Source organism: Mustela putorius, unplaced genomic scaffold (assembly GCF_011764305.1).
Source record: "Mustela putorius furo isolate JIRA1106 unplaced genomic scaffold, ASM1176430v1.1 tig00003834_pilon_pilon_pilon, whole genome shotgun sequence".
In the NCBI taxonomy this organism is placed as follows: Eukaryota; Metazoa; Chordata; class Mammalia; order Carnivora; family Mustelidae; genus Mustela; species Mustela putorius.
Genome location: NW_025421987.1, coordinates 93,152,935 through 93,169,062, shown reverse-complemented (window position 1 = coordinate 93,169,062; position 16,128 = coordinate 93,152,935). Strand labels below are relative to the sequence as shown.

General features: G+C 40.5%; 1 protein-coding gene across 3 annotated transcripts in view; it reads left to right on the top strand.

The window, feature by feature from the left end:
- The window catches only part of ATP13A5 (ATPase 13A5), a 104,368-nt gene that overhangs the window by 55,265 nt on the left and 32,975 nt on the right, over positions 1–16,128 (top strand). For all 3 annotated transcript variants that reach the window (XM_004745282.3, XM_004745281.3, XM_004745280.3), the window contains 8 exons: positions 1,313–1,463; positions 3,776–3,862; positions 4,576–4,732; positions 6,856–6,973; positions 10,200–10,324; positions 11,132–11,292; positions 13,769–13,894; positions 14,998–15,077. In XM_004745282.3, coding sequence (XP_004745339.2) covers positions 1,313–1,463; positions 3,776–3,862; positions 4,576–4,732; positions 6,856–6,973; positions 10,200–10,324; positions 11,132–11,292; positions 13,769–13,894; positions 14,998–15,077 — 1,005 coding nt within the window. The remainder of the gene's footprint in view (positions 1–1,312; positions 1,464–3,775; positions 3,863–4,575; positions 4,733–6,855; positions 6,974–10,199; positions 10,325–11,131; positions 11,293–13,768; positions 13,895–14,997; positions 15,078–16,128) is intronic.

The following is a 16,128-nucleotide window of genomic DNA, read 5'->3' as shown; positions in this document are numbered from 1 at the left end:
AGAGAAAAAGAGCTCTGTCTCCTCCCTCATAGAGCTCACATTTCATGGGAAAAATGTTCACCTGCCTTCTATGCACAATACAGGCTGTGGAAAGTGCTACTATTAAGACACACAGATCAATATAGAGAAGGAGAAACAATAATGATTGCTTGATATACTACACAGTCAGATTTTAGAATAACATAATAAATGGTAGAAATTAATTTTGAAAATGAATTGAATGAGGAAAACCACGTGACAGAGATACCACTTGAAATAGAATCTTGAAACAGGTATGGCTAAAATTTTTATAGACACGGGCTTAAAGCTGGCCATGGGAGTGGAGACAGCAATCACAGAGATGCTACCCCAGGATGGAGCTAGAGAGGGAAAGGCCCTAGCTGCCTTTGTAGTAGGGATGAGATCTGCCTTCTCAATCCAAGTGCAAATCCCTCAGCCCTTGAGCTCTGGATACTCTACTTTGGTTCCAAACATGGCTCGGTCTCTGTCATTGAAAGAGTCATACAGGAGCTACCCAAGACAGTGATGGGAAGAGTGTAGATCTGGCACAAGATAACAGCAGACAGGCAGTGAGACATGTGAAGATACTTGGGTTCAACCCTACTTGTGTGCTTCAGCTCCTGGCTGCTCAGATGTCTGGTCCAGGCTTTTGTTCAGACAGGTACCACTTTGTCTTCTATTGGCCAGACCAGTGAAAGGGGAATGGGGTGTTTGCAGCTTTTACCCCTCCTCTTCTTTGCTTTCCCCAAGTAAACTTTTGGGGTGTAGAGAAAACTGGATACAGTTACTGTTTGGCTGTAAGATGGGAGGAGGGAAAGGTAAACCAGCCAACCTATTTGCATAGAGGAAAGTGAACTTCAGATGCTGGATATCCATGCCCAGAATTTCAGAAATAGGACAAAGGGTGAAGGACTGAGTCTTGAGAAACATTTCACAGTCCAGGTGCGCTTTTACTTGAAGGAAAAAGAAACCAGTAGGCAGTCTTCCTTCCAATCCCTGCTACTTCACTGACCCAGAGACCTCTTGCCTGGGGGTGTGGCTTTCTAGAAACTACTCTGAAGAGCTTGCAGGTGTCAGTCTGAGCCTTCCCCTGCCACTCCCACCATAGGGGCTGGCTGCAAGTAATCTGACAGAAGTTTCAGTGATTATATCCGAGTGCTCAGACTTTATTACATAGGGCATGGGAGCTATGGAAGGATTTGAGCATAAGGTTTACATATTATTTAAATTCTATGTTGGTGAGATTTAAGGGGCAGAATGTGTAAAATGATTTTGTTGAGGACCTTCACTTATTAATCATCTTCTCTATCAGTTTTCAAGAAGTCCACAGCTTTGCCTCAGGCAAGACTTTGCCATGGAGCCCGCTGTGTGCCGCCATGGCCAGCTGCCACTCTCTGATCCTTCTCGACGGGACCATCCAGGGAGACCCACTGGACCTCAAAATGTTGGAGGGCACTGCCTGGGTAAGGTGATAGTTTCTTGGTGTGACTAAATGAGAAAAACCTGAAGAGATTCTTACAGGGAGTGGTAAAGCTTTTCTAACTTCAGTTGAAACCCAGAGAAGACTTATAACAATATGTGATTGAAGGTCTGACTGTTCCCAAATTTCCGGATCTATACGCAAAAGAACTCTATTAATGAGTGCAACATGAAAGTGTTCCACGATCAAATAATTTAAGGGAACTGCTATTTTAAGAAAGTAAAGTGGATTTCTTAACTATGGAATTTCTTTGATATATTGTGGTACATTATGAATATTCAAGAGTGACTATGATATGCAGCGTTTATCAAGCCTACTTGACCACAAACTCTTGACAGGCCAAAATATGGTACAATGATGCTCCTTAACACCCTCAGAGAAACAGTAGTCTAAAGCAGTGCTGTTTAGCATGGTAGCCACTAGCCTCATGTAACTATCTACTACTTGAAGTGTGGCTATGCAACTGAGAAACTGAATTTTCAATTTTATTCACTTTAATTAATTTAAATACCAATAGCCACAAGTGGCTGGTAGCTACTGTGTTAGACAGTATAGGTCTAGACACCAAACTGGAAGTCCCCCACTCCAACTGGCTGTTTTCTGAGGTGAGTGTGAATGAGAGTTGAAGGGTACAAAACCATCCTGGTGGCCATCATGACATGGTAGGCAGGCTTCTCAACTCCACCACTTTCTAGCTCTGTGACCCCCAAACCGGAACCAAGACTGTGTCTGTTAACTTCATGTGTGCCCTTGTGATAATGATGCCTCATTCACAGACTTGTCGTAAGCATTGAGCTTATGACCCTACAGGGGCTGCTTGCATTGTAAAGTGCCCCATGAGTGGAAGGCACACATTCATTCATTCACTATTTAATTAATTACATTATTCTGCTCTCAAAAAATAAATTTTAAAGGTACTGACAGTAATGCATCAACTACTGGGACAGCATTTAAACAGAATGGTGAAGGGGTGAAAACAAATGATTGCAGGGACGTGAAATACACCTCACAAGAGAGAATTTAAAGATGGGGAGTAAGAAAAGAGCAGCTTTCTCGAAACAAAAGTAATGAAAGAAGAAACCTAGTTAGCAGGGAAATTTCTGATATCAGGAAGTTAAAATTCGAGCATGTGTTGTGGAGAAATTTTTGACATAAAGACAAAGCAGTGATCACTTTCCTGGATCTTACAGGGGAGTAATTGGTGTAATCCTTATAACCAATGTCTTTAGCAGCATCATTTGAGCTGACACAATGATGAGCTTCTTAGGGTCAATATTTACTGTATGTGACATTGATCCTGGTTCTGACAGTGCCTCTTCTCCATCGAGGGGGTTTGATCTATTTGTACAAATTACTTACAAGTTGGGGTCTTGCATGGGAACATAAATCTTTAGTATTAGCTCTATAAGAAGAATTGTCTTTAAGAACAGTGGTATCCACCCCAAACAAAGCATGAAAGTGCAAGGTGATTCACTGAGTTTAAAGCTGGGTGAGAAGCAGCCTCCAGTTAAATATCCTTTGGTGGTTAGGAAACTTTCATGAAACATAAGGGGGAGGGGAAACATCCCTGTAGACTCTAAGAATTTTAGCTCTAAAAAGGATATTAGAATATTTTTCAGGAGAAATTTGAGATCTGGAGAAATGGAGTAATGTTCCCAAGGTTAAACAGTAAGTGAAAGAACAAAGGCCAGATGTAGTCTCCTATTTTCTGACTTGTACAACAGATTTGTACAATGGATGGCCTTTTCCATATTTTTTGTTAATATCAGTTTCTCAGATGATATAACTTACACTGTTGTAACATCCAAGGTATACAAACCATTTTCAAATATGCATTCTAATTTGCTAACAACTAACTTGCTAATTCTCTAGCTAACCAATTTGTTTGTAACATAAATATAGAATAAGAAATAACCCTATATTTATCTCAAGATCATGTTTATCTGAGGGCTAATGTGCTCAGCTCTATTAGAGGTAGATCTCTACTTAAACTCTTGTCCAGTTACTAGACATACTAATTAGGAAGAGCCATTGGCCTATAGCTAACATTTCTTCCATTAGTTACTACTTAAATGGTACTCACAATATTTCTGGCTTTTTGACATTCTACAATAAGGTCCTTAATCTTAATCAATGCAACAGAAATTTGACAATGATGGTATTCAGATAATTGGCCTAGAAGAGAAAACATGTGAAAAAAACTTTAAAAAGATTAAAATGCTATACAAATGAGAGGTATTTCTTTCTTCTTATTTTTCTCTAAGGAATCTTATGAATGTTTTCATTTTAAAACAGATAATGGAAGATTGCAATGCAGACTATGGCAAATTTGGGATGTCAGATTCAAACATTGTAATAAAACCAGGACCAAAAGCCAGTTGGGTATGATTTGCTTTTTTAAATCAAATGGTTTTTTTCTCCTTGAAATTGGTAAATTTCTCTGGACTTGCACGTATTTTTATATTCCTATTATATTGCCTTCTCCTAACAGTATGCATAGGTTATTCCTGAATATATCCTGAATATATCCTTTAATTTATTAATGAATTCCTGAATATATCCTTTAATTTATTAATGAATCTGTCCTTTAATTTATTCAACAAACACTCATGGAGTGCCTATATGTGCTACAGCACTATGTTATGTGCTAAAGGACAGAGTGAATTCAGAGCTAGATGTGTTGGCCTCTGTGTTGGAGGAATACATGGGTGGGTAGAAAAATCCATATAGGTGCAAATAAGTGCAAGACAATGTGTCAAGTGCTCTAATAAAAGCTGAAGAAAGAGCTACATGGGTCCAGAGGTGGGAGTGAATACTGTTTCTGAGACAGAGAGAAGCATCACAGATGAAGTGACCTGTTAAGTTTGCCTGGAAGATAATTAGGATTTCCCCAGGCAGCCATGGGGAAGGGCCCTGCAGACCAGACAATTTGATGAGGGAATCACCTTAGAGACAGGCAGAAAATTATCAATGTTGTGACAAATACACCACTTTGTTATGTCTCTGGGTTCACTGCAGAGCAAACCCTGTTGGTGTGCACCTGCTAAATTTCACTTATAGGCATCTTAAGCTCCCCTTTCTTGGTGCTCTCGCAGAGTCCTGTGGAAGCCATAGCCATCTTGCGCCAGTTTCCATTCTCCTCAAGTCTGCAGAGGATGTCTGTGGTCACTCAGGTGGCCGGGGAGGATCACTTCCATGTCTACATGAAGGGTGCCCCAGAGATGCTGGCCAAGTTCTGCAAGCCTGAAACAGGTACTCATTTAACTGACCCTGTTCTCTTTTAGGAGGTAAAATATTTTAGAAATCCAAATACATTAAACACACAACTCTGAATCAATGAATACATCTGATAAGGCAGAGGTTGAGAATTTCAAGGCAGAAAGGCAGAGAGTAAATATCTGACTTTGGTCCATCCAGAAAAGTCTAACCACAATGGGGTATCAGGGAAGGACATATGAAGCAGCCATCAGGAGCCAAAACAGGAAGCTATATAAGGGTCTCCAGAAGGGCAAGAATGAGGAGCATGCACTGGGAACCAATGGGACAGGTCTGGACCCTGCACTCTTCCTGCGGCTGGGGTACTCTGCCTGCCCCCTCTGGGGGCTGACACCACGTAAAAGCTTGTGCAGATCAATGGAAGGAGAATATAGACAAGATAAATCTCTTACCAAAAAAAGTGATTGGAGTAAATTAGGTGGTATTAGAGCAGTGTAATTGATCATTTTCATAGCAATTTCATCTTTCTGGGACAGATTTTGAGTTGATTTGTATTGTTTCTTAGTCTTATAAATATATGCACCCTCTAAGCGGCAGCCCAGATTTGTAAGAATATTGTTGCATTCAAATGAGTTCATTTGGATAAAATTGGTCTTTTTCTCCTGATTTTCATCTATATTCTCCTTATGATTGCTGATAACCATCAACTTGTGCACACAATTCTAGATTCGGCAAATGATTGCTTTAACTTCTGCCTCCTACTTAGAGCCATTTTTACCTTGGAAGCGGGCCCTTTTTTTCTGACTTTGATCTTTCTCAGAGCTCTCATTACCTCTATCACTCTAACCTTCACAGACTGATGTCCTATATTTCGCTGTTTAATTTTTTTTTCCCTCACAGATACAAGTGAGTATCTTCTTGAAATTCTAATCAATGACTATTGCCAATGACTATTGTGAGGGTTTGAGCCTGTCACTTCTCACCTCTCATCCTTCTGGTAGAACTTTCAGTTTTTCTTATTGTTCTTATCTCAGATCTTTGACATAGGCTAATAAGGACTCTGTATTTAAGAAAGAGAGAGAGCCAGGATCTTCTTCAATCCCCACCTCCTGGAACATTTTAGAACTACAGAAAGTCTGAGCTGAATGGGGACATAGAGTTCCGTATCCCCTCATTCTATGGATGGGGAAATTAAAGTATAGCAGAGAGACCTAACAAGCCCAAGGTCAGAGATCTAGTTAGTGGTAGTGTAGAGACTAAAAATTAGGTGTTTTGTTACCTAAGCCACAATATACTTCCATTATGCTGTGCTTCTTTCTAATACCCTTATAGGCATTCTACAAACCATAAAGATTTTGTAAGTATTTTAACAGTAGTTATGACTATTATGCCAAAATACACAAATGTTGGCATTGTATCATCTGTCATCTAAAGCAGGGATTGGCAAGCTTTTCTGCAAAGAGCCAGGTAGAAAATATTTTAGGTTTCGCAGGCCACATGGTATTGTCTCAACCACTCAACTCTGCCATTGTGACTCCAAAGTAGTCATAGATGGTAAACAAATGGGCATGGCTGCATTTCAGTAAAACTTTATTTTAAAAAACAAGTAATGAGCCGGGTTTGGCCAGTAGTTTGCTGACTTCTAGTCTAGAGGATTGGCTGTTTCCCTTGTTTTACCCAGGTAGACCCAGTCCTGAGGGCCATCTTTATTAAAGCTAGCCAGGGGATTTGACACCCAGTTGATGACCAGTGTAGCTTTGGCGTTCTGTCAAAATAATAAGATCACATTGATGAAGTTGTTAGTGACTTTTAGTTGGAGCTTTAGTTTTTCTATTAAAGTATTTCTGGAGTTTTAAAACAAGGCACAGGGGTGCCTGGGTGGCTCAGTGGGTTAAGCCACTGCCTTCGGCTCAGGTCATGATCTCGGGGTCCTGGGATTGAGCCCCACATCGGGCTCTCTGCTCAGCAGGGAGCTTGCTTCCCCCTCTCTCTATGCCTGCCTCTCTGCCTACTTGTGATCTCTGTCAAATAAATAAATAAAATCTTAAAAAAAAAAAGATTTGTTAAAACAAGGCACAGTGACTGGATCCCAGTCTTGTTTAGGAGCTGGGTAGCCTTCAATGTGATATTACATTTACCTCTTTCCTCTCACCTGACAGTACCCAAAGATTTCCCACAGAAACTGAGGAATTATACAGTACAAGGCTTCCGTGTTATTGCTCTTGCCCATAAAGACTTGAAGATGGAGAAGCTTTCAGAATTACAGAATTTAGCCCGGTAAGGAACTCAGAAATCAGCACTAGAGCAGGCTCTGTGTGCATCAAGTAAGTGAATGCTGGAGACGGACAGGGAAGCTCAAATCACAGGGAAGCCTCCTGGAGATGGAGACTCATCTCCTCCAATCTCCTAATTTGGAGATAGGTGACTCTAAGCCACACTGGGGAAGACTTGCTGAGGTCACAATGCCAGTTAGAGGTAGAACAAGGATGGCAGTCCAGATCTCCTGACTCCCAGACGTCAGTGTGCTATCTCTGCCCTACCTTCCAACATCCCATCAAAAATAGCTGACCTTCCTTCAGCCTTGGAACATTATGTGGCTGACTCACTGGGGTCCCATCTCCTTGAAAGAAGGAGACAATGGGCACTGTGACGGACCTTCAGCATCCTTCAGACCTGGCTTCTTCCAGGGCTCAATAGTACACCTCCCTCAGTTCTGGAGAGATATTGAGTGCAAGTTGAGTTATATGAAATAGAATTCAGCATTCTTCATTACATTAAGGGTATAAATCATCTCCATTAGAGGATAATCTGCAGATTCTTTTTTTTTTCTCTTAATGTTTCTCAGTTTTTAAAGGTTATTTTTGAATTGTCTAAGACAAAGGAATAGTGAAATACTGTGGAACATTGAATAACAAATTATCTATGCATTATTATCTTTGATTTTGTGTTGCTGATCGAAAGACCCTCATTTATATTCAATTAACACCTTTGCATACATAAGATGTGGATATCCTTGGTTCAGGGTAACTATTTGCAACCTATGTCCATTTGCTCTAATGGAATCATTGTCTCTTCTTTATGCTGTGTAAAGTGTAGGATGGGATGATCTTCAAGGAGACTTTCAACCATGACATTTTAATCTTCTAAATAGAATTGCAAAGATCATTTTGAAATAAATGAATGGCACTGTCAGATTTAATATTCAAGGTGTTAGCTATTCTTAAGCAAGCATGAAGACCCATTACACACAGGATTTTGTAATTTTTCAAGACAAAACAATTTTAATAACAAAAGCTAGGGTTATGTGTGAAGAAAAAAGTTGATGTATTTAGACAAGGAGGATAGCCATCACCCAGTTGCCACATACTAGTAACTAATGAGATAGCTATTATTATAAATATAACAAAATAAGAAAGTGATGATATAATGTGCTAGATTTCCAACCATCTCATATTTTCATAGAGAATATCAGCCCCCTATTATGCTTCTTAAAATTTAGTTACTATTTTCAAACAGAGAAAAGGAAAAGTGTTTTGAGTTTTAGCACAATCAAATTATATTTAGCAAAGTTTCCCAATCAGGAAAATCAAAAGCTTCTTTTAAAAATGGTATCATAAAAGGGAATTAGAAGAGTTTCATTTTTTTAAGGAAAAAAAAAAGAAAAGCAAACTAGAAAGCAGAAGCAGTACTTTTTCAAAATTCCCTCTTTCACTGGTTTAGCAAATTTCTATTGAGCTTGACTCTGTGTGATGCTCTTCAGGACACTGAAAATTCAGAAGTGAATAAAACAAAATCTTTGCCCTCAGAAGTTTATATCCTAATTAGGGGAGATAGATAATAATGCCAATTTACATGGGGCGATCAGTGAGTCCTCTGAGGAGGTGACATTTGAACAAAGAAATGCATAAAGTAGGGGAGCAAAGCACGTTGCTATCCGGAGGAAGGGCACTATAGGCAATAGGAAAAGCAGTACAAGCCCTGACACAGGATCTTGCTGAGAATGTTGCAGAGTAACAAGAGGCCTAAGTGTCTGAATTGGTGAAAGATGGAAGAGTCATAAAATAGAGATCAAAAACAGAATAAACTGGTGAGAAGATTTCTGGATCTTTCTTTTAGTTCTAGGTAATTAGAAAATATTAGTCCAATCTGTAATAGAGACTCATGAAGTTAAATGATGGGAATTTAGCACAATCTGTATTAGATAGATCTTCTTTTATAATATTCTCCTGAGGTCACTAAGTCATGACTCATATCTAATTACCTGAGTATTCACCAAAGTGCCTACTATTTGGTCTAAAACAGAGTAGTTATTTGGTGAATGGACTTTTGAATGAAGATGTAGTAACTTGCTCTCTACTCCAGAGAGAAGTTTCTTCACCATGTTCCCATCTAAGTTTGAGTTATATTTTTCACCAGGACATCCAACTCTGATCTTTCTCTTTTCTGTGTTTATTTCCTCTCCCTCCCAGTTCTACCAACGTGATAGAAAAGAAACAATATCAAAGAAAACTAGACAAGCGATAAGTACAGATGAGAGATTTCTGTACGTTTCTGTAAGATGTGAAGTAGGTGGGTGGGGGAAGGAGGAGAGGCAGCTGAATCAGCAGATGGAAGAAGTATAGTCTACACCACACCAGAAAGAGAGATGGCAGGAGAGGGAAGTTGCTTCACCCTGTGGAAGCTGAGAGGCTGTGACTCAGCTCTGTCATATACTGTGGAATATGGAGGTGGGACAGGACCCAGCACCAGGGTTGACTGACCATAATCTGCCTCTCCTTCTTCAATCTTAACTCCTCTCTGGACAGAAAAAGAAATGATGCAAGATTAGGGAAGAGATCTTGGTCCCACATTTACTTTTTAAAAGGTCTCCATTCCTGAGGAGTTGTCCCACATAATGATTGTGACGCAGTTAGATTCCAAGCTTCCAATTTCAAACTCTGAAAACTTTTCAAATGTTTGGCTGATGTCATGTAATTTCTGGAGGTTACAGATGAAGGTTGAAATGAGTGATTCCATATTCAACTATTACCATAGTATTTCATATGCAGTACATACTTAATCAATGTCTAAAATAATTACAAGGTCAAAAAAGTTCTTTGAAATAAATAAATATATATATGATTAATATGGCATGTATATATGATTAACAAAAGTTTTTAAAAACAACAAAAGAGTTGTTAGATAAGCACATTAAAAACAAAAGTTTTTAAAAACAACAAAAGAGTTGTAGAGAAGCACATTGTTTTTAAAAATGAAGTTGAAACTGGGAGAAGTTGATAAAAGATATAGAAGTGCTTTCCTCTGGGAAGCTGAAGGTGAGAGGGTGTCTGGAGACAGGGACTATTGGTTTTCATCATAAGCTTTGGGTTCTTTCTTTCCGATTTTTAAAACATATGCATGTGCTACATTGATAAAACAAATTTTTTTTAAAAGGAAGAAATAAAGTTCAATTGTCAAAACTACATAAATAAGCTTTAAAATTGATTTTCTCCTGAATCCAAAGAGAGAAAGCAGAGTCAGAGTTGACATTTCTGGGACTTCTCATAATGGAGAATCGCTTGAAAAAGGAAACGAAACCAGTCTTGAAGGAACTGAGTGAAGCCCGCATCAGGACGGTGATGATTACTGGTGTGTGTTTCTGGAGGCCTGAAACATTCAATGTATCCCAGGAATCAGAGAAGACCATGTGAGCTGAGTGGGTTCAGGTGGCTAAGGTAGAAGGAAAAATGCTTAGCTGTCATTTGTTATCTTGGGCTCCCATTACCCGGGCATAAGTGCAGCAGCCCTAATATGACCATATATTGGTGGCGGGGACCATACTTCATACTCTTTGTCTCATGTCCCCTCTCCCTACCTGGGTTTGGCACAATGCTAGTCAGCTCATAATAAATGTTTAAACATAAGAATAGATATGTGATCACCAGGAACCACAGTGAGACTTCTGTGTAAAGGATGTAAAGACTCTATTGGACTATCCTTCGGGCTATGGAGCAGGCAGTCATATGCTGATCTAATCCAAGAGCGGCACAGCTTTCAGTGTTCTGTTCTCTGCTTGTCAGCAATCCGGATCCCCAAGATGGTCCCATGCTATCAGAGTGGGCCCATATTACCTTCAACCACTCAGGGCTGTCAGTCTCCTGAGATCTGTCATAAATTGTCTAACCATGTCTTTCTTCAGTCCTGCATGTGTTGGGAATATGCAATGTTCTGGACATGATGCTATTATGGGAGGGAGCTTCAGACATAGTTTTTCACCACTAGGGACAGACAAGCTTGGGCAAGAGATGCTGCCAAATGGTTATAAAATAAGGCAGAAAAAGGGAAATGCCCCCAAAGAGCACCAGCAATGTAGTACGGACACTCAGAAGAGGCAGAGCTCAATTCTTGCTGCTGAGAGATTAATACAGAAGCAAGCTAACTCTCTTTGTCATATAGGTGACAACCTTCAAACAGCTATTACTGTGGCAAAGAATTCTGAAATGATTCCTAGAGGAAGCCAGGTGATCCTTGTTGAAGCCAATGAACCAGAAGATTTTGTTCCTGCCTCTGTGACTTGGCAACTGGTCGAGAACCAAGAGAATGGCCTGAGGAAGAATGTGAGCAAATGTTAGAAGGCCCCTTGGTGGCCTGCCCTGATGGCATATAGCCCTGGTCCCAGCAACCTTCTCTCACCATTAGAAGTCACCACAGTCGAAACCCCTTACCGCTGTCCAGAGTTCTGCAATTTGCAAAGCATTTAGCATTTCCACTAGCACGTCTCAGCCCTGGCTGTGCAAAGAAATCACCTGGAAGAGTTTTTAAGCTTCCAGTGCCAAGGCTTTATTGATTAAATCCAAATCTCTGTGTTGGGAGCTTGCAGCAGCCCACTTCTCCCCAAGATTCTGATATGCAATAGCGGCTGAGAACCAATAATTTACATCCGTATTTCCCATTTGATTTTCACAGTTAGCTTATACAGTTGACAAAATGTTCATTTTGCAAATGAAAAAACTGAGGCCCAGCAAGGTAGGCTTACCCAAGACACACGACTGGCAAGTTGCAGAGTGGGAAATAAAATTTAAGTCTGTCTGATTGCACCCAGAACCATGGGCATTTAGATTGTGCTGTGCCTGTGACATAAAGTTAACAGGTGTTGGGCTTCTCTAGATAGCAAGTTTCTTATGCTTTTGTGAAGAAAATGAGCTGCAGCCTGACATCCCATCCCTAAGTGTAATGCCTCTGCCTACATGTGAGTTCAAGGAGGTGGTTTTCAGATGGCAAATTATAAAAATGCTCCCTTCCTTGAGACTGACCAGCCCTTTGGATTGTTAAGTGTAGAGTAGGCCTTGTTCAGTATACAAACTGCACAGCTGTACAGAGTAACTTTGCCCTTACTTGGCTCAAACCCCTTTGCATTGGCTGTAAAAGATGGCAGCTCTCTCTATGTTTTGCAGATTTCTGGTGCTTATTTCCTTGCAAACTCACTTGCTTCTGTGTCAGTACATTTTGCCTCAATTGCACTGTGTGATAAAACTCAAGTCTTCATTATTTTTTTTTTTTAGAGATCAGTCTGCATTAATTTTTAACAAATAGTCCATCACACTACCCATTCACCTGTGTAATACCTTTAGTGAATTTTTAGTTGTTGCTGGGAGAAGTCACATCACAGTCTCAGGCTTTTTCCTCCTCCATGGCTCCCCACCACACTTTTCTTCTCCAGCTTTTCAGTGAAAATAAAAGGAATTCTGTCTTTACCTCATGTAGAATTCTTTTTTTTTAAATTTTTTTTCTTTAAGATTTTATTTATTTATTTGACAGAAAGAGATCACAGTAGGAGAGAGGAAGGGAAGAGATCACAGAGAGAAGAAGGGAAGCAGGCCCCCTGCTGAGCAGAGAGCCCGATGTGGGACTCGATCCCAGGACCCTGAGATCATGACCTGAGCCGAAGGCAGCGGCTTAACCCACTGAGCCACCCAGGCGCCCCTCATGTAGAATTCTTTAAGCATATCCTTTATTGGCTGTTTTGCATGGGGGAATGCAAAGGGAGGGCTCTATCACTTTGCCTCCTAATTCAGTACATCAAAATATTTTTCTTCCCCCCCAAAAATGCTTTTCCTCAGATGGATCCCTCTAATGAAAAAAAAAAAAAAGTTCTCACCTTTTATACCATTTGAACTCAGAGTCCTACACTAATGTGAAGACCTCGAGAAATGTTGCATTAAAAAGCATGATCAGCGGGGCACCTGGCTGGCTCAGATGGTTAAGCATCTGCTTTCGGCTCAGGTCATGATCTCCAGGGTTGTGGGATCAAGCCCCATATTGAGCTCCCTGTTCATTGGAGAGTCAGCTTTTCCCTCTCCTCCTGCTCATGTTCTCTCTCTCTGTCTCAAATGAGTAAATAAAAATCTTAAAAAAAAAAAAAAGCATGATCAGCTGTGGGTATGATGAATACATATGCATTCACTGGGAGCTCTTTTTCGAGGTTGAGCCAGGTGGGACACATTGACATACAGAGGACAGGAGAGAAGGGTTTCAGCGAAGGAGTCAAACTGGTGCAATGACACCTAGGGTATGCAAGAGATGCTGGCCACTGTGAAGGAATGTGTCACCTGCTGAGGTGGGGAGAAGGCAGGTGCTATAAGGAATTAGGCTCCAAAGAAGAAGTCTGCCTTTTTTACAGAAAAGATATTGGGGCATGATGTGTGAATGAATGAATGAATAGTAAAAGATCTTAGAAAATTAGTTTGCATGAAGAGGAGAAGAAAGAGAAGGGAAGAATGTTTTCTGTTCTTCCCTGGAATTGCTAAGTGATACCTTGGAAGGATTTTCTCAGTAGACCGATAATGCATGTATTATCTCCTGGGACAGAATCCCAAGCATTATGTTGTCAATGTCTCATATGTTCATATAATTTGGGGAGGACATTGTAAGCATCTTCTTCATCTGTATCTACGTACCATGAACAATTATACGTTATGTATTTGCTGGTCCTCCCACTGTTACATAACTTAAACATACTTCCTTCTATAAAACATAGGAAAGCAGAAACATTCCTTGAGAACCCATGTGAAAACCATGCTCTTTTGAATTTAGGAAACATACCTTAACATTGGGAACAGTTCAGTGCCTGATGGAGCAAGAGGGAGCTGTTACCATTTTGCAATGAGTGGGAAATCATACCAAGTGATATTTCAGCATTTCAACAGCTTGCTTCCAAAAGTAAGTACTGGTGAAATGAAGTGTTTTGTTTTGCCTCAAACTAGTGAGTCAAAAAAGAAGAGAGTAGTGAAGGTGATAATTAGTGAGGTTGTCTCAGATTTGGGGAATATACATCCCCAAAGGGGCACTTGTCCCTTCAGAAGTTCCCCAGACCTACCTGGTCCCACATATGCACATGACCCCTTCTTCAGAGTCTGAGCTCTGGTCCAGCTTCTCACCCCCATGGCCAGCCCAACCTCAGGCTTCCTCCATCTCTCCCTCCCTAGCAGGGAGTATCTCCAAATAGTTCCAAATGTGCTGCCTGTTTTGTGGGTCAGTCTCTCTCTAAAAGCCACCAACTCAATGTCAGGCTAAGCTCTATTCCCCATCCTGTCTGGATTCTTAAATTACGGCAGCAGGAAACAAAGGCTTCATGGTTTATTTTCAAAATCATTTGTTATCTTGTCCTCTGTGTGTCTATTTAAAAATAGTGCTGTGCAGGGTTGTGCTGTCAGTGTGAAGGAGATAAGTGTGAAGCACAAGCTGAGGGCAGCAACCATCTGTTAGCAGTTTCTTGAAAATTCTGTCGCCTTATCAGTCAAGGACCATTGGATCTCAACCCCAGAGGCTTCTAGAAAGCTGTTAGTGGAGTTCCTCCTTGAGGAGATGGGGCAGCTGAGACTCAGAGAGGTTAGGTCCCTTGTGAAATGTTTGCCCAGCTAGTTGGACCAGAGCTGAGAACAGAACCTTGGTTCTCTACTCCTCATTTGTTGTTTTTCCTCTACCTGTACTGCAATTGTGGGGATGGTGTTTAGTAGAAAGAACTGTATTTCCTTAAGCATTTTTGTCCCATATGCTCTGCTGCTTTCCAGTTATTAACTCAAGGTTATCCCATTTCAGAAAAATGGCCTGGAAGAAAGTCATAAAGTCGTGATGGGGGATGAAAGTGAAAGCTGGAAAGTAAAGCACTGAGTCCCCTTTCTCCCTGTCCTGACATTTGCGCTAATGACACACCTCCCAAGGCTATATTCGAACAGAGGCCAGGAATGATTTTCAGGGCTGTTCTTTAACTTAAAAGGTGTTCCTCATCCTAATCTTATTGCAATAGTTGTTTTTCTCTTCAGATTCTGGTGAATGGAACCATTTTTGCAAGAATGTCGCCTGGACAGAAATCTAGTCTTATTGAAGAATTTCAGAAATTAAAGTAGGTATTATTGCATGAAAGGAGAGTGTATTCATTATCTATTGCTGTGTAGCAAATTACCTCCAAGTTTACTAGTTTAGAATAACACTATTTATTATTTTTCATTTCTATGGGTCAGAAATCCAGGTGTACTGAGTGGAATCTTCTGGCTCAGGGCCTCTCAAAAGACTGCCATCAAAGGTCTGCCAGGACAGCAGCTCCCTCAGCACTGGAGTTGGAGGGGACTGCCACCAGTCTCCCTTGCATGTTGTTGGCAGGATTTAGTTCCTTGTGTGTGGTTGGGCTAAGAGTCCTAGTTTTCTATTGGCTATTGGACAGAAGCCATCCACAGTTCCTTTCTACACACGTCATTTCATAAAGCAGTTCACAGTGTGGTGGCTCGCTTCCACAAGAGTGAGCAAGAGAACAGAGAGAGAGATCACTATATTTAATAATCTCATCTTACAAGTGATATCCCATTACTTTTGCTGTATTCTCTTCATGAGAAACGAGTCAGTAGGTCCAGCCCACACTGAAGGAGGAACTTAAACAACATTATGAATACCAAGAGGTGGCAATCGCAGAGAGCAATTTTGGAAGCTGCCTACCCCAGACAGCGTTCCTCTACAGCATAATTTAGAGGAAGATTCTTGGCTTGAATGTGGAGAATAGAAAAAATAGGGGCTTGTATAGTTTAAAACAGGAAAAATGGGGAAGTGTTGGAGTCGTCACCTGGAATTATTTAAGGTTGGTTCATTAGAGGATAGGTGAATAATTTCAGGTCTTCCAGGAAGGAGGTGGAGTGATATTTTCACTGTATCTGGCCCTGGCAGGGGTTTGGGTATAGAGGCAAAAAAAAAAAAAAAAAGTCCTTTCTTATGTTTTTAAAAATAGAGATGACCGAGTCACATCAGAACAAAATAGTTCTTGAGACCAGACCTACCTATAACTTTCTGGGAATGTTAAAATTTCTGGGCTACAGACTTCAGGAAAGTAAAAAGGAAAAGAGAATAGTGAAACTTCCCATAATTGCCAAGAAGTAGTAGGTAAAATCAGGAGACTGACTTTCACT